Below are 21942 nucleotides of genomic sequence, written 5' to 3'. Positions count from 1 at the left end.
ATAAAAATAGGACCAATGGCCCTGTATCTTGGCATATTCTATCAAGAATCAATAACAACTTGAATTTGTGAAGTTGTCAGGTTCTGCTGCCATGTTAGAGTCCTGTGGTCTTGATGCAGGAGAGCAATCTCCCAATAGAAGACATAAATAGATATTTTTGAAGAATACAAGCAGGAATGATTTTTGATGTTTTGATTGGTAGCCTAAAACTGATTTTGATTTGAATGTAGGCGAGGTGTATGTAGGTTTGGCTTCTGCCTAAGCCTATTCAGTCTCAACATAATTCACAGTCGGTGGACTTAAAACCATCCTCACTGTTTGCATTTACCGTATTATGGATGATGACTGAATAGACATAAACCAGAAACCTATTTCAAAAATTCCTAAAAAAAAAAAAATTAAAAATCTAAATTTCTCAAAACTGTGACCAAACTTTGTAGACATTGTCCCAAGGAAGCTACATATAAAATCTGAAATGAAGCCCACCAGTAGTTTCATCAGAAGACATGTGAAGAAATAGCTAACGAAGACAACAATGGACACAGCACCTTCACAATAGCTCATGGCTCGGCTGGTGAGATAAAAAGTACTTGTATGCACAGAGTTAGACTGTATTGTCATTACAGGTGATCTGAATGTACTTGTGGATAAGGGTGTGACAGAAATGCCCACTAGAACTTCTAAAATCTATGCTGAGCAGTTTGTAACCCCAGTTCACTCATTTAATTAACATTTCACTGTAATCTGGAACATTTCCCAGGGCCTTGAAAACTGCTGTCATTAGGCCTCTCCTAAAGAAGAGTAGTCTTGATGCCAAAGTACTGAAACACTATCAGCCCATATCAAACCTGCTGTTTTTAGATAAAGTCCTTGATAAAGTTGTTTACCAGCAGCTCTCTGACTTTCTTCTACTGAACAACTGCTCTGATGATTTCCAATCAGGTTTCAGGCCCTGTCTGCACTGAGACTGCTCTGATCAAGGTGATAAATGACACCTGTCTGAACACTGACAAAGGTAAAGTCTCAGTCTTAGTCCTGCTGGATCAGAGTGCTGCATTTGACACAGTCGATCATGTGATCTTGTTACAGATGTTAGAGGACTGGGTAGGCCTCTCTGGTCCTATCCTGAAATGGTTCAAGTCCTACCTTGAGGACAGAAAGTACTTTGTTCAAATCAGAAACTGTGCATCAGACCAAAGGCAGTGACTTGTGGGGTCCCCCAGGGGTCCATCCTGGGACCCCTCTTGTTCAATCTTTACATGTTGCCCCTTGGCCAGTTAATACACAGAAATAATCGGGTTAGAAATCTAGGGGTAACAATGGACTCAGACCTAAACTTTAACAGCCACATTAAATCAATTACATCATCAGCCTTTTACCATCTCAAAAACATTGCTGGAATCAAAGGTTTAATGTCTAAACCAGACTTAGACTTATCCATGCATTTATCTCTAGCAGGTCAGACTACTGGAACGGCCTTCTCACTGGACTCTCTAAACCAGTTGTAAGACAGCTGCAGTACATCCAGAATGCTGCTGCTCGGGTCCCGACTAGAACCAGGAAGTACGACCATATTAGTCCTGTGCTCAGGCCTGTGCACTGACTTCCTGACGCTCAGAGAATAGACTTTAAAACAGCTCTGCTGGTCTATAAGTCTGTCCATGGTCTAGCACCAAAGTACATCTGTGACATGCTGGTCCCATTTGAAGCATCTGGGACCCTGAGAACCTCAGGGACTAGTATTTTGCTGGTGCCCAGAGTCAGAACTAAACACGGTGAAGCTGCGTTTCAGTTCCATACTGCTAAACTCTGGAACAGTGAAACAGGCGTCTGTTCTGACAATGTTTAAGTCCAGGCTGAAAACGGTTCTGTTCAACTGGGCATAGAACAACTGAAAGGGTTCTATCTGCACTCTTCTCTTTTACTTTAATTGAATATTATTTACATTTTCTCGATTATGTTTTAATAGTAATTGTGTTTTTAACTTATCTCTTTTCCATTTTCTTAAAGCACTAATTAATAAATCTGAATCAATTGCTATGAATTGTACTATACAAATTAATGTGCCTTGCCTATATTTGCTTTTGAGGTGTTACTGAATGGAAGTGCTTAAATACAACACTTGAGTAGAAGTACTGAGTTACATTCAGTCCCTTGTATTTTCTTCCTTTCTCCCTTTCAGTAAGTAAAAACCAATAAAAATGTCCGATTAGCCCAAGTTTCACACAGTGTTATTTAACACAGAGAAGTTGTGTGAACAATAAAGATCATCTATGGGGAAATGAGAGCTGACGACATTCATCTCAGGCGTAGAGCTGGAACAGAAACTCCAGACCTTTTTCCCACATTTAACAAGTCTGAACTCAGAGAAACCACATCAGACCTCCACACATGCAGAACGACACAGGAAAACCCAGAAAGTATCCATATCATTTTGATTCAATGAACCGAAGAGGAAATAACTCTCTGAAAAAGAAAAATATAAAGTTCTCTTTAAAACTAAAGAGAAAACTGGTGACTAATGAGTCATGTATGAGATTAAAATCTTTGCAGCATCATTGTTTACAGAAACTATCACTCAATCTAATGAAAAACCCTATATTTTAGCATTTTACCTCCAGTATTTAACACTTTTTAAACAGTTCCGATCACGATTATTACTATTTGTTTTCTAAATGAAAACTATTATCACTATTCTGTTTTCAGGATAGATAGTTAATTACTGACGGTTATAGTGTGTGTTGAAGCCATCGAAAGCAATAATGAAGAAATGACTTTGCGGTTATACCAGCTACTGACTGTAAAACAAACCAAAAAAAGCACTTCATCCAGGATGGTTTGACACAAACTTATTGTGGCGGCAAAAGAACAGTGAAGATCTTTCCTTTAGCCACAGAAAATGTAACGTTTAATTGTTGAAATGTTCGCTTTTTGGCCCTCTTTGTCAAATGTTGCAAAATGCTCTTGCATATTGTACTCACTAAAAAGGAATAAGATAAAAGTAACTGATGAATCAATCAATCAGTCTATGTGTTATATTTGAAGATTAGATATGACTGAACATTTGACCGGAAAGTCACATTTAGCAAATCACTGGCACAAGAAACAACATATTTCTATGATGATCTATTCTCTTATACACATAAAGAATATGTTCTCTATATATCTAAAAAAACAAAAAAAAAAGAGAGAGAGATATTGATTTGAATGACATTAAATAATGAGTATTAGCTCTGAACAGATTTAATACATCCTCATAGCCACAGTCAAAATGTAAAACCGGCCAACCAGAAAACATAACATCTAGACAACATATACATACACACATTTATTTATTTATTTATTTATTTATAATTCAATTTTGCGTCATATACTATTTTTTTTTTTAAATAATTGATCCCATTTTTATCCATCTCAAGTCACCACCAGCCAAATTAATGCCACAATAGTTAAATGAAAGTGTTCATTTTGTTCTATTTCGTTAGTTTGTTTTGATTTACCAGAATTCACTCCTCCAATTATCTCCCACTGGTGTACCCTGGACTCACCGTGGACTGTGGAACCCGCGCCGATCAAGATCAGGAGGGCCATGAACGCAGCACCCTGTAGCGGCACCATGCCTTCGGCCTTCAGACCCCCTCCTCTGGCCGAAGAAGTCCTCCAACCCTCAGTCCGCGATAAAATGAATTAAACCCGGTGACTCCTCTGAGAGACACACGGACTTTATGCAACCTGTGGGTTTTTCCACATTAAAACGGTTCCTTTTTCCACAGAATGTCGTATGTGGACGATTACTCACACTGCGAACGCATCCAACTGACTGTGTCCATGTGATTAAGAAAAAAAAAACAAAGGCTGTCAAAGTTACCTGTATGGAAAACACCTTGATGACGTCAGTACGTAGCTGCGGTTGGTTTCAAAATTAAAAGAAAAAAAAAAAAAAAAAAAAAAAATTAGAAGTGCTATCAGCAAAATGTACTTTATGTATGAAAAGTGCCCGTGCATTAAAATGGTCTCTGTCAGTGTATTAATTTGATACATGACGATATTGATTCATTCTACTGCAGGATTTATGTATTTTACATTTTACTGCTGATTTTGAAGTTTGAACATCTGAGTGTCCGATTAAAAATGTTCAACAATATGATAAACTATTATGTAATAATGCAATAAAAATAAGTGTGATAAAAAAATAAAAAAAAAAAAAAAAAAAGACAAAGAAATAAAGAACAATCTGCACCACACACTAAGATGACTCCCCTTGCGTTATTTTGGCCTTTTATTATGAAAGTCAGTTTCCGGATTTATGATGCGTCAAGGGTGCAGGTAAAGGTGTTGGTCTTTGTCGCCACCTATAGTTCATTTCCTAGCACGACATTTCCTCAAATTTAAACACAAATAACGGGTCCATTCCATCCATCCATCCATCCATCCATAAATAAATAAATAAATGAGATAGAATCACTCTGCAGAGACATTCCATGGTTTATCCATCCGTTATAAGTGAAGCAGAGAGAAAAGAAAAGCTTCTTATGGGATTACAGCTGCAGTCTTTTACTGAGTCTGAGAACAGACAATATTTGCCTGGGAAAACTATCAAAACTCCTGGGAGCTGTTCAGATGATTACACAGAATCCTGCAGGATATTACAGTTTTTCACAATCGCTAAGACACATTTTTCCGAAGCGGCTCCCCTTTTCTCAAAACCGTAAACACAAAACCCAGGATTCAAACTGCATTCACAAAATCTGTCACTCCTCTTGCAAAAGCCAACAACTGCCTCAAAACTGTTTTACCTGCACTTAAAAGCAAACACTTCTTTCAGATCAAACACAACCAGGCACCATGTAAACCAGTGATTCCCGACCTTTTTTGGTTCGTGACCCCATTTTAACATTACAAATTTAGTCTATATAATGTATATTATTATGGACGGAGGCAGAAAAGCCAGGTGTAGATTACTGCTGTTAATACTGATTTTAATAGAAGACACCTGTGATGGGTCTCCAGTTTTCATTCTCTTTCTAACCACAGGCCTAGATATGAATGTTTACTCTCAGTCAGTTTCTCACTTCTGCATGTTTTGTAAGCTACTTTTTCTCCAATGATACCACAAGGTACAGCATAACCCAACTCCCTAAAACTTCCCAGGACAACTCCAAGGTCTTGCATTCTGTCTGTTTTTATCTTATTTTCTTTCTTCTGCTTAGCGAAAGCATCACACATCATACTAACCAATTATATTTAAGCTTAGCGCAGGCTACTGTAAGTTAGAGTGACTTCCTGGACAGGTCAGAACTGACTTCTGACAGAGGGCGAAGCTTTGTCTGTCAGTATCTCACTTGTGCACAATAAAGGAGGGCCTGATTGACATCCAATCCATTCTCCATGAATTTCTTTGTCGTTTACGCCTCCATGACACTGCACAAAGTGAGAATGTTATTTTCCTTGGTCAGGATATGTACAGTCAGTCCAGCTTGTATTTACAAGGCTGGCAATTAATACTGAACAAACAAGAACTCGAACTATGAATTATGAAAGAGCTGCAACATCTCAAACCGACCACAATGAACATTTGACAGATAAACAGTACCACAGTGCTTCAGTTTCAGCTTCACAGTTTGTCTTTTATGTATTGGGATTGTCTCACTCAACTCACCATATATTTTTTATTAGTAAGTTTTTATTTTTATCAATTACTAGAAATTCCAGGCGACCCCATTTGAATTCCAGGTGACCCCACGTGGGGTCCTGACCCCAAGGTTGAAAAACAGTGATGTAGACCCTACAGAACAGTCATTACACACTACACAGCAAAATGGAAAACACTGCATCCAGCACATGCACAACATAATGTTTATTATATATTGTAAATAAATGTAACATTTCTTACAGTTTTTCTCAGTTGCTAAAACACTGAACTCCATTCTCTGAACCAAATTGTCGGTGGCCTAAATACAGTTGTCAAATCAAACACTCTTTTGGCACAACCTTAAGTTGATTCTTATACTTAGATACAATTTTCACACCTGTAACACACTTTTTGCACAACTCTACACACATATCTCACTGTGTTGCACATCAGCTGCAAAATGGTAAACACAGGAGGCAAACGTTAAACACGAATACAGCACAGTTGTCATCTAGCAGACACAACCACTTAAAATTGAACACACTTATTTCAAACCAACTGCTCATCAGCATAAGCAAAGTGCACTGGAAACCAACAACAGATGGAAACAACCTGAGAGACAGAGGAGTCTGTTTATGTTGTGGTTTGGGACAATGTCCAGATACAGGAGTGGTTCAATATCAGCCAGTTTCAGAAATGTTTGCCTTCCTCCATACAGCCCTTTACTGAACCCAATAGGAGAATGTTTGTGTGCATGACAGTGGAAGGTCTATGACTGAACCTATATACTAGGGAAAATCTGTTAGAACCAGTGGAGGTGGTCTGTGGTGACGTAAGTGTGGAGCATATATATATATATATATATATATATATATATATATATATATATATATATATATATATATATATATATATATATATATATATATATATATATATATATATATATATATATATATATGTATATGTATGTGTATATATATATATATATATATATATATATATATATATATATACACATGTACAAAATAGCATTTGGAATTTATGGAATGATAGTTGAGATGTATGTTTTGTAAGTCACAATATATGGAATCAATTTGAAAATGTCAAATAAATAGGAATTTATGGTATGATAATTGACTATAAGGAAAAAAATTCATAATATGTGGCAAAAGTTAGAATACATGGAATAACAGTTGGAATATATAGAATGAAAGTTGGGTTTTGTGGAATGACAGCTGGAAAGTATGTAACACAAGTCATAATATATGGAATAAAACTTGAAAATATGGAATAAAAGTGGGATTTCATGGAATGATAATTATCAGTCAATCAATCAATCAATCAATCAATCAATCAATCAATCAATCAATCAATCAATCAATTTATTACAAAATTATTACAAACCGTTAAAATCAACAGCTCATTTACAAGAAACGTTTTGTAATAGGACACCCAGAAACAGTCCTCAGCTCATAAATGGGGGCCCTTAAACATGTGATAAGAGACACAATTATAATCTTTAATAAATCAAAATGTTTTGAATAACTACAAACATATTGAATAATAATAATAATAATAATAATAATAATAATAATAATAATAATAATAATAATAATAATAATAATAATAATAGCCCTGCGATGAACTGGCGACTTGTCCAGGGTGTACCCTGCCTTCGCCCCTATGTAGCTGGGATAGGCTCCAAGCGATCCCCGTGACCCTAGTGAGGATGAAGCGGGTTCAGAAAATGAATGAATGAATAATAATAATAATAATAATAATAATAATAATAATAATAATAATAATAATAATAATTGAACATAAGTAATAAGAATCAAATTTAGTTAGAATATTAAGATTGAAAGTTTGACTATATTGAATGGAACTCAAATATCTGGTATAAAAGTTAGACTGTATGGAATGAAGACTATCAATATGGGTTAAATTTTGTGTTTGCGTAGTTTCAGTGTAGGCATTCTCAAATATCTGTGCCGTGTGTATTTCTACTATGTTATGGCTGAGTAAAAGTACTTTAACCCATAAAGACCCAGTGCTACTTTTGTGGCAGTTCACAAATTAATTTTTCTCTTTATTTAAACTTTCTTAAGTGACTTCTCACTATTTATTATGATATTATCCCCTGTTTTTTGTGTTTTTTTTTTTTCGTGTAAACCGTGTATTTTCCTATATTTAATTTACTGATCATGGAGATGTTTATAAAAAATCAGTTTAAAATTGAGGGTTATTGTATCAGAAACACAGAAAACTGAAGAGAAAGTGACTTTTTCAGCAAAGATATCAATAACTGAATGTAAGATTAAACATCTCCATCCACTGTCATTTAACTCCATGGGTTTTACTGGTGAATCAGTGTTGTAGACGATGACAGTGTTTCCTGAACATCCAAATGGGTAATATCTGATGACCATGAAAAGATGACAAACTGTATTTTACACTGATTGTTTAGTGGTTGAGAAGTAATTAAACATTTTAGATCAGTAGATGATTTTGGTCGTGGGTAGCTGTTTGGGTCTTTGAGGGTTAATCCCCTCCAAACTCCTGCATCAGCTTTTCTGCATACTCATCCACATATTGTGCATGACAATGCTGCTGCCGCTGATCAAAGACGGCCTGTGACGTGTCCATACTCCAGCTGTCAGGTTCAACATCTGCCTGGAGTCCACCCAGCGGGACGCTCGGCTGTGGGGGCAGCGAATGGGATTTGTCCCTGTGGGATTACTGGCCCAGTCCAGAGACAGCAGCTGTAATTACTCCTCACGTGGCGAGCTGACTGGGCAGAAATATGAAGGGGTCCGAGTGTGCAGAGGTGCACAGGAGGATCATGGGTAATATTTGATTTGTCATGACATCACTGATGAACATATAGAGATGGTTTTGTAACAGATTTTACATCAGATCTTTATTTAAATAACCTCTAGTAATGTGTTTTCTAGTTTTTACCTTTAGAAATTATGATTACTGAGTATAATCAGCTTATGATTATGTCCTAGATTCAACCACCAGGTGCGGAGCTTGGTCGTCTTATGGCTTAATTGGGCAAAAATCCAATGATTGCTTTTCAATACATTGTTGTTCAAATGGTCTGAGAGGAAACAAATGTTCACCTCTGTGGAGCCAGACTCCAACCAGAGGTAGGAAGGTTGAATATGTGATCAAGAACTGTTACCAATTACTGATCATAGTCAGATGGAAGCTTGGAGAAGTGTCTTGTCTTTTCCACAGGAGCCTTAAATTGCAAAAAGTTCATCTATATTTATATTTACTCTTTAGATTTGGACCAAGAGGAAAAAGCTGCACAACATACTCATGTTTTTCTCATCCTTGCACATACAGCTTAAAGGTGTAAAACCACTACTTTACAAAAATGAAGCAGAACTAAAAATGTAGGAGCATTCTGATAGAGTTTGGTATCAAACTCACTTTAGTTCAGGGGCCACATTCAGCCCGATATGATCTCCAGAAAAATAATTATAACATAATCTATAAATAATGACAACTATAAACTTTTGTCTATGTTTCTGAGTGAAAAAGATACAGTTACTTGATGAAATTGTTTACATTTATGAACTATCCTTTAAAAAAGGTGAATAATCTGAACAACCTAAAATTTTCTTATGAAAAATAAATTCAATTTGTATACTATGTCTCAGTTAATCATTTACACAGGTGCATTATAACTTACAGATCACAGTGGATCTACAAATACACAAAACATTAAGTAACAGGTGGAATATTGGTAAAATTGCACTTGCTTTTCTTAAGACATTTCTGGTTGTTCATGGTTGTTCATGGTAGTTCATGCTATTCACATTTTTTGTGAAAGGATAATTTGTAAATGTAAATATTTTCATGTAGTTTTTTTTTTTTTTTACACTAAAACAAAGACAAATTAATTGAGAATTATGATAATATTTTACTCCTCTGATCCACTTTAGATTTTGTTGTTCTGTACTTTTAACCTGAACTAAAATTCAACACCCTTGACCCAAATTCATGGCCAGATCGGACCCTTTGGTGAGCCAGTTTAGGTCCGTGGGCCATATGTTTGACACCCCTGCTCTACAATGTTAAGCTGTGTATACATACATCTACAGGGGCAAGAAAAGATATATGAACCCTGAAATTCCCTTGTGTTCCACTCGAACTGGTCATAAAATGTGATTCGAAAAGTACAGATGAAAAAAAACAAATATATCTCATGTCTTTGTTGAAGAAAATGATAAAGTATTCACAGTCCTCACTGAACCCTTGGTTTTAATAACTGGTCAAAGCTCCTTTGGCTGCAATAACCTCAGCCAAGAACTTGTGGATTCTTGGTTGATTTCTTCCTCTGAAGCCATTCTTTAGTAGATTTACCTCAGTGTTTAGGGTCATTGTTCTGCTGCACCAACTTCAACTGAGCTTCCCTGACGTCATCCTGTAAGATACAGTGATAAAGCTGAGAATTCATTTGCTCCCAGATGATCCCAAATGGTCCAGGACTTGAGGCAGCAAAACAGCCCCACCTGATGCTTCCTCCACCAAACTTCACTGTGATAATGATGTTCCCACATTGACATGATTTACTTTTTTGTGCCATAGTTTCATCAGTTTCATCAATCCACAAAATATTTTCCCAGTATCGTTGTGGAGTGTCAGTATGTTCTTTGGGAAACTTTAAGCTTTTTTTTTTTGGAAAGCAGCAACTGACACAGACACCATGCCTGTTTAACAGAACAACAGCTACAACAAAATAACCCTGTCTGTCTTTTCAGCATTTTCTATCTGTTAGTGCTGACCTTATTACATAATTCATTTACCCAGATTGAAGTTTATGTGCATACAGCTCAGACCAGAAAGCTATGCTTCTTCTACTATAAAAACTATTCAAATTTGTAACAGGTGAGCCATAAGGGTACAAGGCACAAGGGTCAAGGTTCATTTTATTGTCATTCATTCCATGTTGCACACTAAAGAATGAAATGTATACTTAGGTCCTAGTGCAATAAGGTAAGCAATAAGATAAAACAGTAAAGTATCTAAAAACAGACACATAAAAACACATACATGAGTCAAAACACATAAGAAAATTCACCATTTAACAGACATTCCAGGGCAACTGAGCAAAATAAACTGCATATACGTGTGTGTGTGTGTGTGTGTGTGTGTGTGTGTGTGTGCGTGTGTGTGTGTGTGTGTGTGCGTGTGTGTGTGTATACACACACACACACATATATATATACAGTATATAAGTATATATATAAAGTGCAGCTCAGTGATTTATTTCAGGTAGGGAGTAATCAACTGTTTAGAACATAGGTGTCAAACATATGGCCCATGGACCAAAAATCAGCCTGTCAAAGGGTCCATTCTAGCCCATGGGATGAATTTGTGAAATGCAAACATTACACTGAAGATATTAACAATCAAGGATGTTAAAAATCATTTTACAACACATACAGACCAATATGATCTCATGTGGATCAGGCCACTAAAATACTATCATAATAACCTATAAATAACAATAACTCTAAATCAGGGGTCGGGAACCTATGGCTCGTGAGCCAGATGTGGCTCTTTTGATGACTGCATCTGGCTAGCAGATAAGTCTTAGCTGACATTTCTTAACATGATAAGTAATAAATAATTCCACTTTGATCCATACATCCATTTTCTACTGCGCCTGTTGCAGATGGCTGGAGCCAATCCCAGCTATAATTCGAGGTACAGGAGGGTCCGACTTCTTTAGAGTCTAAATTTTTCTCTTTGTTTTAGCGTAAAAAAGTTAAATAATATGAAAATGTTAACATTTACAAACTATCCTTTCACAAAAATATGAATAACCTGAACAAATATGAACAACCTGAAATGTCTCAAAAGCAGTAAGTGCAATTTTATCACTATTCTGCCTGTTACCAGATGTTTTGTGCATTTGTAGATCCACTGTGATCTGTAAGTTGTAATGCACATGTCTAAATGATAATCTGAGGCTGAATATTGTTAAAATTGTACTTAATTTGCTCAATAAATTTTCAGTTGTCTGTGGTTCATGTTATTCACATTTTTAAAGGATACTTTGTAGATGTAAACAATTCATAATGTAATTTTACTTTTTTTCACTGTTATTATTTTAGATCATATTTCAGATCATATTGGCTGTATGTGGCCCCTGAACTAATATGAGTTTGACACCCTTGGTTCAGAAGACGATGAAAGAAAACAAAGTGCTTAAAGAACACAAGGGTCTTATTGTGTAGTGTACAGTGTTCAGTCTTCATCTCCTCAAAGTCCATCAGTAGCCAAAGACCGACGGCTTCATTAAACCCCCTGATTGAAGGATTTAGACCAGAGTGAGTAAAGACGCTGCTGTTTCAGAGTAAATCGTGCTTTAAGCATCAGTTTTGTTTACTAATGGTGGCAGACTCGCTCCATCAGGCCTCTTAAGCCTCTGTGTGGAGTCTGATGAAAGCCGATGGGGATTTCACTGCTGACGCTTGACAATATTGTTTCAATAACATTAATAATAATCGCAGGGGAAATTAGGTCAATATAAGGACGAGGTTAAAACAACAAGCACATGAAAGAAGAACAAAAAGACACACCTCCCATTGTTCAGATCCAATAGGGTTTGGACTATTTATAATTTTTCTAAAATGTAAAGCGCTTTGAAGAACATTGTACAATATGGTGCTATATAAATAAATGTACACTTATTGAATGATTTGTGGAATTGAAAAAATTGTTCACCTCTTTTATTTAGAAGTTGTGAAAATTGGATTCACAAATTATATTGTCCACATAAATTGAACCTATTTCACTCTGACTGTTGCGTAAATATAAAGTGGTCATCCCGAAGAATTAATTAAGATGAGCAGAGGAATAAAAAACGAATGTGAGTTTTATGGTTCACCTGAAAAGAGAAGTTTTAATCTGGATTTTATGTCCATGCTCAGGACACATCTAAGATCTTTACATAATTTGTTCCAGTTGTTTGCAGCAGAAATCAAACATTGTCTTTAGTTTCTGAGTCAACAGATCCAAGATTCCTTTATCTGAGATGTGTTCAGAGCCTAGAGTGGAGTAACAGGCTCTGATCTCTTTGTCCTGCTCTAACAGGTTTCTGTTAAATTAATATTAGACTTTACATTTATAAGATTTCAATGTAGGTGTCTTTCTCATTGCAATTAATAGTGTGTGATCAGAAAACCTGACCTGCACAGAAAAGCCTCTCCACACTCTAAAACATGCAGATTAATCTTGTGCTTAATCCATCCTATGGATATTTAATCAACCAATGTTTTCAGGTAGTTTTTTCCCCTTTCGTGCAATATTTCAATCAGGATTATTGTAAAGCTGACTTGTGTGTTTGTCCTTCTGTCTCTCTGAGCCACTGTTGCTTTTATTAACATGCACATGCAGAGGTTTCACACTATCATTTACTTCCCATTTTTTCTATTGTCATTCTAAAGCAGGGGTGTCAAACTCATATGATCTCAAACAGGCCATAGACTGGTAAAATAATAACATAATAACCTATAAATTATGCCAACTCCAACCTTTTCTATATATTTTAGCATGAAAAAAGTAAAATTCCATTATGAAAATATTTGCATCTACAAACTATCCTGTAAAAAAAATGTTAATAACATAAGCAACCTGAAATCTCTAGGGAAAGATAAGTAAAATTTTAACAATATTCTGCATCACTTTATCTTTTACACATGTGCATTACAATTTACAGATCACAGTGGATCTAAAAATACACAAAACATGTGGTAACAGGCAGAATATTGGTAAAATTGCACATACTTCTCTGAAGACTTTTCAGGTTGTTCATGTCTTTTCAGGTTGATAGACATTTTTGTGTAAAAGGATAGTTTGTAAAGGTAAATATTTTCATGTAATTTTACTTTTTTACACTAATATCTTCAGTGTAACATTTTCATTTCAAAAATTCATCCTATGGGCTGGACTGGACCCCTTGGTGGGCTGGTTTTGGCCGTATGTTTGACACCTCTGTTTTAAAGGATGGGGGAAGTTTGAGGAAATGTAAGGTAATGGTGCTTCACTTAGTATGGCTCCAGGAGCACCTTCAATTGCAGCTCACTGGTCCTGACATGCTAACGGCAAATGCTGGGTACTGTGTGTTGGGATGGGTAACATATAGAGATGAATTGCACATTAAGATAATAAAGGGACTTAAACATTATCCTTTGAATACAGTCACGGAAAAAATTATTAGACCATCAAAAGTCATCAAAAACAATGGTTATGCAATCAAGTACTAACTCCTGTGTGTATCATGTGACTGAAACAGACAGAAAAGTAAACATGGAATGCCTAAAAGCACTGTTTTTGGCAGTACAATCCCATAGCTCAGTGTTTTTCAACCTTGGGGTCAGGGCCCCACGTGGGGTTGCCTGGAATTCAAATGGGGTCACCTGAAATTTCTAGTAATTGATAAAAAATAAACAAAAATTAAAAAAAAAAACTTACAAATAAAAAATATATGGTGAGTTGAGAGAGACAATCACAATACATAAAAGACATGACAAACTGTGAAGCTGAAACTGAAGCAGTGTGGTTCTGTTTATCTTTCAAATGTTCATTGTGGCCGGTTTCAGATGCTGCAAAGAAAATAAAATTCTCACTTTGTGCAGTAATCTCCACCTGGCTTTTCTGCCTCCGTCCATAATAATATACATTATATAGACTAAATGTTGTCTAAAATTAACATTTATTTGCAATATAGTATAGCAAACAATTACATGATCGAAAACAAATTAATTTTAGCAAAACAAAAAATGTCTGTGTTTTGAATGCCTGGGGTCGCCAGAAATTTGTGATGTTAAAATGCGGTCACAAGCCAAAAATGGTTGGCAACCACTGCTATCGTTATTGATGTAAGAACTTTAGTGATTTTGGTTATTATCAAGAAATCCATGGAAAATGACTAGATATCAGCTCTTAAATTAAACTCTTATGAGATATTTTTGTTATTGTCATTATATTTATCTAAACAAATGTACCTTTAGTTGGACCAGGCATTAAAACGAACAAGAAATTGAAGAAAACAAGGGTGGTCTAATAATTTTTTCCGCGACGTATGTATGTGATTGACAGCTGTGATTGACAGCTGTGATTACTGACCACCATTCACTTTAGGTAAGATGTGACTCTACTGCTCTGCTCCATGTCTCACTGTACATTTCTGCCATTTCCCCCTGATGTTAGCTGCAGATGTAAGTGCAGCTTATGTTACAGGGAAAGTATTTGTGTCATCACATTGTACGCATGCAGAGGGTGGAACAGCTGTATCATTTTACTATCTGTGTGGTTTATTTCCTCAAGTGAGCGCCACGTGCTCGAAGTTTATTCTCAAGAGTCCTGCCTTTTTCTGTCACCAAGCTTTACTGGCATATAAATACAAACACATACACATATATAGTGATATAGGGCAGCTGCACGGCTCTAAATCCCATCATTGGCCTGAATCCTACTGCTCTCCTGCATGTGAAGGCATGTGAGCAGCTGCTTAACCAGAGGCCCCTCCTACAATCACCCCCACTCTTCCATGTCAACTCCTCCCACTTCATCCTCACTCCCATCACCCCCTCCTCCCCTCATCAGCACCAGCCGCCCTCCTCCTGCTCTGTTTACTTCTCACACCACTTGATGCTTCAGCAGATCACCATCTACTGCCTCTCATTTAGGCCACTCAGATTCTTTTGTCCGTCTACACTGAGCATCATGCGGGTGTTACTGGACAGCAGCTGGATGCGGTTCGGACCTGCAGGCAGAGAGTCCTACGACTGGGTGACCGGATCACCTTCAACACAGGAGACACAGGTGGGTCCTCATGCATTAAACTTCAACACAGTCTGATTTTAAGCCTCTGAGTTTCACCTTACATAGATTTAAAATGAAAGATACAGTTCTTTCCTTTTCTGAAGCTCCATGACTTTACATTTCAGTAAACTATTTAATTGTTTTTAAGTATTTTGGTGAGTTTTCCTGCAAAAGCAACAGAAGTGAAATGAGGATAAGGAAAGACATGCAACAAATGTGTATTGAATGTTACAGCTGCACTGTCATATCTGATGCATGAGAAATTCAAGGTGCATAATTTCATATTTTCTGCAATATTAATGATCCATAAAATGTCAAAATCTCCAAGTCCATTTTACAATAAATTTGTGTTTTTAACAGTAAAATCCAAATAAATCTAAATAAAAGTGCTAAATAAGTACCATATATATATATATATATATATATATATATATATATATATATATATATATATATATATATATATATATATACACACACACACACACACACACACACACACACAGGGTGGGGAAGCAAAATTTACAATTTACATTTAGTTGTTTTTTCTCAGCAGGCACTACGTCAATTGTTTTGAAACCAAACATGTATTGATGTCATAATCATACCTAACACTATTATCCATACCTTTTCAGAAACTTTTGCCCATATGAGTAATCAGGAAAGCAAACGTCAAAGAGTGTGTGATTTGCTGAATGCACTCGTCACACCAAAGGAGATTTCAAAAATAGTTGGAGTGTCCATAAAGACTGTTTATAATGGAAAGAAGAGAATGACTATGAGCAAAACTATTACGAGAAAGTCTGGAAGATACTATTAAAGAAGAATGGGAGAAGTTGTCACCCGAATATTTGAGGAACACTTGCGCAAGTTTCAGGAAGCATGTGAAAACAGTTATTGAGAAAGAAGGAGGACACAGAATAAAAACATTTTCTATTATGTAAATTTTCTTGTGGCAAATAAATTCTCATGACTTTCAATAAAGTAATTGGTCATACACTGTCTTTCAATCCCTGCCTCAAAATATTGTAAATTTTGCTTCCCCACCCTGTATATCACGATATTTCATGATACTGTTAAAAAGGCAGTTTTTTGTTTCTTTCTTTTCTTAAAAAAAGGTAGAAAAGCCAGGTGTAGGTGTATATATATATATATATATATATATATATATATATATATACATATACATATATACATATATATATATGTATATGTGTATATATATATATATATATGTATATATATATATATATATATATATATATATATATATATGTATATATATATATATATATATATATATATATATATATATATATATATATATATATATATATATATATATATATACATATATACACACACATATATATATATGTATATGTATATATACACCTACACCTGGCTTTTCTACCTCCGTCCATAATAATATACATTATATAGACTAAATGTTGTCTAAAATGAACATTTATTTGCAACATAGTCTAGCAAACTATTACATGATCAAAAATAAATTAATTTTAGCTAAAAAAAAAAAAAAAAAAGGTCTGAGTTTTGAATGTCTGGGGTTGCCAGAAATTTGTGATGTTAAAATGGGGTCACCAGCCAAAAAAGGTTGTGAACCACTGACCTAGTGCCTGTCCCAGAGCCGATCCACTCATAACACTCCAGGACAACAGCTAGCTAATGCAAACATTAGGATATTCTCAGTCCTTGTTCACATAGGAATGTTATGGTTGAATGTTCTCCTGTTGTGGCCTTACAATTAATGTGTGCAGTTTTTCGTCAGGTAATGACAAATCCTACAATCAAAAAACATATTGAAGAGCAATTTAGTACTACTACTGGTAATAATGCTATTACTACTACTACTACTACTACTACTACTGAAAACAGTAATAATATCTCTCTCTCTCTCTCTCTCTTTCTCTCTCTCTCCAGCTATCTTACAGGAAACATGTGAGATGCATACCTTTTCTTCTGTTTTACTTTATTTCTCACTCTTTCTTTCAAAACTGGACTGTTCTGTTTTTACAAGACACCCTGTAAAAGACATTACATTTTGCATACGCCAATGTATGTATTTTACTCATTCTGTGATGATAGCAACAAAATTAAGTGTAATTTTAATAATATTCTGCCTCAGTTTATTGTTTACACATGTGCATTACAGCTAACCCATTACAGTGGCTCTACAAATACACAGAACATTTAGTAACAGGCAGAATATTGGTAAAATTGAACAGACTTCTCTTAAGACATTTCAGGTTGTTTGTATTTGTTCAGGTTATTTATATTTTTAGTGAAAGAATAGTTTCTAAATGTAAAAATTTTCATGTTTTTATGTTTTGTTTTGTTTTTTTTTAACTTTTTTTTTAACACTAAAACAAAGATAAGTATTTGGAGTTGTCATTATTGATAGGTTATTATAATAGTATTTTACTGGTCTGACCCACTACAGATCATTTTGGTCTGTATGTAGAACCTGAATTAAAATCATTGTTAACCCATAAAGACCCAAACATCCACTGGCAACCAAAACCATCTGCTGATCTAAACTGTTTAATACCTGTTGATCCACTAATCCTATTAATACATGTAAATAATTGGTGTAAAATGCAGTTTGTCATCTTTTCATGGTCATCAGATATGACCCATTTGGACGTTCAGAGGCTCTGTAGTGAACAAGAAAACATTGTCATCTTCTACAACATTGATTCACCAGTAAAACCCATGGAGTTGGATCAATGACAGTGGGTGGACACACTTGGATTATTTTGACTGAAAAAGTCACTATTTCTCCAGTTTTCTCTGTTTTGATATAATAACCTTTGAATTTACTCTGAGCTTTGATAAACATTTACATGATCAGTGAATTAAATATAGGAAGATGACGTAGAAATGTAGAAGATGACGGTGTTCCCACGTTAACTACAGAGACTCTGACAATCCAAATGGGTCATATCTGATGACAACTAAAAGATGAAAGCTGTATTTTACATGTATCAATAGGAAATAGGATTAGTGGATCAACAGGTATTACACTGTGTAGATCACTAGATGGTTTTGGTTGGTGGTGGATCTTTATGGGTTAAGGAACAAAGAAGCTGAAGGCAGATTCGTCATGTTTAGAACATAAGACAAGAACAGAATATCAAAAGGTCATCTAATGTTGTCTCATTATGTCTAAAAACTTATTCATCAGTTTTAAAAGTCTGAACTTCATCTAGATATAAAAAGAGGGATCAAGAGTCAAAGTTTAAATCATTTTTTATTTATTTAACCTTTGTTTAACCAGGTTGGTCCCACTGAGATGAGGGATCTCTTTAACAAGGGAGACCTGGTCAAGACAGCAGCGATAAAGACACATAACTACTGTTTACAATATGAAAAGCATTTGCAAACATATACACACAAAACAATCAATCAAAACATTTACAGACCAACAGATCTCACTCTGTCTTTAAAATCATTCGAAGGAGTCAGTGTTTGTAGATGGAGCTCAGACTGAAGCTTGTTCCAGGCATCAGCAGCTGAAAACCTGATTCAGTCCTTATCTTTGGAACAGTTTCAAAGTGTCCATTGAGCAGAAATTGTAACCTCCATGATTCCAGGGTTACAGTGAACATAAATAAGAAGGACATCTCCCCAAAACTGCTTTGTAAATTAAAATATACCAGTGACTGAACCGATGAGCAGATAACAGTGACCAGTTCACTTTTCTGTAGAAACACAATAATGAGTGAGAGAAGCACAGTTTGTAATGAATGTCAGAGCCCAGTGATAAACACATTTTTGATACCAGAGACACAATTTGACACTGGTCTAAACCGCTCAGTCACAGAATATTGAAGCAGATTAAGAAAATAGGAAAGGAAAAGCGCATCATGGTGCACTGATGTCACAAACATGGAGCAGTTAAAGTTTCAGATCTTATCGTTTATTCTTTATACCACTTATTTGTTCTTATTACCTCCGCCAAGGAGGTTATGTTTTTGCCAGGGTTTGTTTGTTTGTTTGTCTGTTTGTTTGTTTGTTTGTTTGTTTGTCTGTTTGTTTGTCTGTCCGTTAGTGTGCAACATAACTCAAAAAGTTCTGGACAGATTTGGATGAAATTTTCAGGGTTTGTTGGAAATGGGATAAGGAAGAAATGATTAAATTTTGGTGGTGATCGGGGTGGGGGGGCCCACGGGGGGGGCCACTGATCAGCCTTGGCGGAGGTCTGCGCTCTCCAAGTGCTTCTAGTTCTTGTTCTACTTTTATCTCTCTCTTTATCTGTTTGTGGTAAAGATAGAACAGTAACATCTCTCTTTTTTTTTTTTTTTTAAATGTATGGCATTTAACAAGGTGAGCGAAATCTCAATTCGCTGCATGTCCTGTGCTTCTAAATCTTTGAAATCTTAAATCTTTGAGTCTTTTCTCCAAGTGTTAGATTTCAGACAGAAGCTGGTCCTGAGAGCAGCTGGCCGACACTCAGACGGATTGAGAATTAATACTGTCCGGTGCTGCAGGACCAGAGTCTGCAGGGTCATCCAGACAACATTAACTGATTACTAGAAAAACTGAGGTCGGGGGAATTTGGGACAGTCTGAGCAGCTGTAAGCAGCTGCAGGGGTGCGGATCATACACAGACTTTAGGGGTTTGTAATGCGGGATGAGCAGCTCTGCAGCTGCTTCACTCCATCCACTCACACAGGATCAAACTAAAGATCTGAGCGCAACAAGCTCTAATGTATTACACATCATCAATCACGTGCTTTTCATTTCATTTACTGTTGAATTAGTATAATTACAGACACAGCTTTCAAATGAAACAGTCACCTGAGTTGTCTAAATAATTTTTTTGGCACAATTCTCAAATGATAATGAGTATTTCAAAACAACACGTGCAAAACCTCCAAATCACACATCACATGGACAGATTTCAACCTGTCATTGTTTTAATGTTAGCACTTAGTACATCTGTCCAAATGAGAATGTTTTATAAATTCCTTTCAGTGACAATAACTCATTTGTTGTTGTTGTAATGCACATGTACAAATGATAAGGTGAGGTATAATATTGTTTATTTAAATTGCATTTTTTTTTTTTTTTTTTAATTTTCTTAAGAAACTCGTGAGATAGTTTATAAACAGTTTTAGGATTTAATGTTACTTTTTAAAACTAAAACAAGGAGAACAATTTGGAGTTTTCATTGTTTATAGGTTATTATGACAGTATTTTACTGGTCTGACCAACTTGAGATCAAAGTGAGCTGAATGTGTGAGTTATAACTACTTTACAAGTTTAACACGTTTGGGATTTCATTGTGAAGAACCTTTGTGTCAGCTGAAATAAAGAACAGGCAAACATCTGTATTGTTTATCTTAAATCGTCTTCTTGATCTTCAGGATAAAAAGTGGAATGAGTTGGACTTGGACGATGACAGAAAGTCTGAGCTGGTGGTCTACATGGTCTTCATCATCCTCTCCATCCTCATCCTGGCTCTCCTGGTGGGTCTGGCCGTCCGCCGCTGGTCCCGGACTAAGCTGAGCCTGGCCAACATCATCGCTCTGGACTTCCAGGATGCTGAGAGTAGTGCCGAGATCCTCTCATCCCTGACCAGGAACGTAGAACGCCACACCAGCACCAGTTCAGATGGATCGGACGGGGTCTTTGTGATGGTCTACCTGCCCCCGCCCTATGAGGAAACACTCACCAAGATCACCAGAGCCGCCAGCCTGTCCAGCTCCAAAGATGTGGAGTCGATGAAGATTGAGGATCTAGAGGCCAAGCTGTGTCCAGAGCTGAAATCCAGTGGCCAATATGTGTGATGAGACATCAGAGCTGCTGTGAACTGACATTAGAACTCCAATATTTGGTGTTTCTGTCCTTCTGTACATTTTACTCAATTAATAATAACCCACTCTGCATTTGTACATTCATATTTATCATCTTTATGGCTCATTTTCAACCACAATTTGCTTGTAGGAGTTATTAAAATAGAAAAAAGGCCACTGTGCTCTATCTGTGCAGCTGGTGAATGAAGTAGAACATCTAGCAGATAAATCACCCTCATTATATTCACATACCACAATGTCACTCTTACAATAATAACACAATGGATTAGTAAATAGTTTTGTTTATTTGAAAATGGGTGAAATCATAATCTCTTTGGTGAAAGTAATTACATAAAACAAAGCAACCAAAAAAAAAAAAAAAAAAGAAAGAAAGTAGAATGTTTTTACTCAACAGCTACCCTACATTTGACGAAAAACATTTGTCAAAAAAGCAAACTGGCCTAAAAAAAAATTAACCCTCAAAGAGCTACACATTTCAGGCTCCTGATGTTCTTTTCACTCGTTACTTTGCATAATCTATCAGATAGAGGCATAGGTAATGTTTCATAATTACCTCTCACCACTTTTCTCTACTTTTGGGCTTCTCATCCACATGTAAATGGAATTTTAGGTCAGATA

General features: G+C 35.9%; 2 protein-coding genes across 2 annotated transcripts in view; one reads left to right on the top strand and one right to left on the bottom strand.

Annotated features, from left to right (window-relative positions):
* ifngr1 (interferon gamma receptor 1) overlaps positions 1–3824 on the bottom strand; it is a 32276-nt gene extending 28452 nt beyond the window's left edge. The window contains exon 1 of the mRNA XM_030132794.1: positions 3549–3824. Within this exon, the coding sequence (XP_029988654.1) occupies positions 3549–3618 (70 nt within the window). The 5' untranslated portion in view covers positions 3619–3824. The remainder of the gene's footprint in view (positions 1–3548) is intronic.
* A 1280-nt stretch (positions 3825–5104) lies between these two features.
* Positions 5105–21712, top strand: smim28 (small integral membrane protein 28). The gene is made up of 6 exons (XM_030131600.1): positions 5105–5117; positions 8289–8481; positions 8647–8659; positions 15155–15484; positions 18783–18846; positions 20873–21712. Exons 1-6 carry the CDS (start codon positions 5105–5107, stop codon positions 21295–21297), a joined length of 1038 nt encoding a protein of 345 aa, XP_029987460.1. The 3' UTR covers positions 21298–21712.
* The last annotated feature ends 230 nt before the right edge of the window (positions 21713–21942 follow it).

Source organism: Sphaeramia orbicularis, chromosome 1, assembly GCF_902148855.1.
Source record: "Sphaeramia orbicularis chromosome 1, fSphaOr1.1, whole genome shotgun sequence".
Classification (NCBI taxonomy): Eukaryota; Metazoa; Chordata; class Actinopteri; order Kurtiformes; family Apogonidae; genus Sphaeramia; species Sphaeramia orbicularis.
The sequence above is the reverse complement of the archived record's forward strand: the minus strand, read 5'-3'. Positions and strand labels throughout refer to the sequence as shown.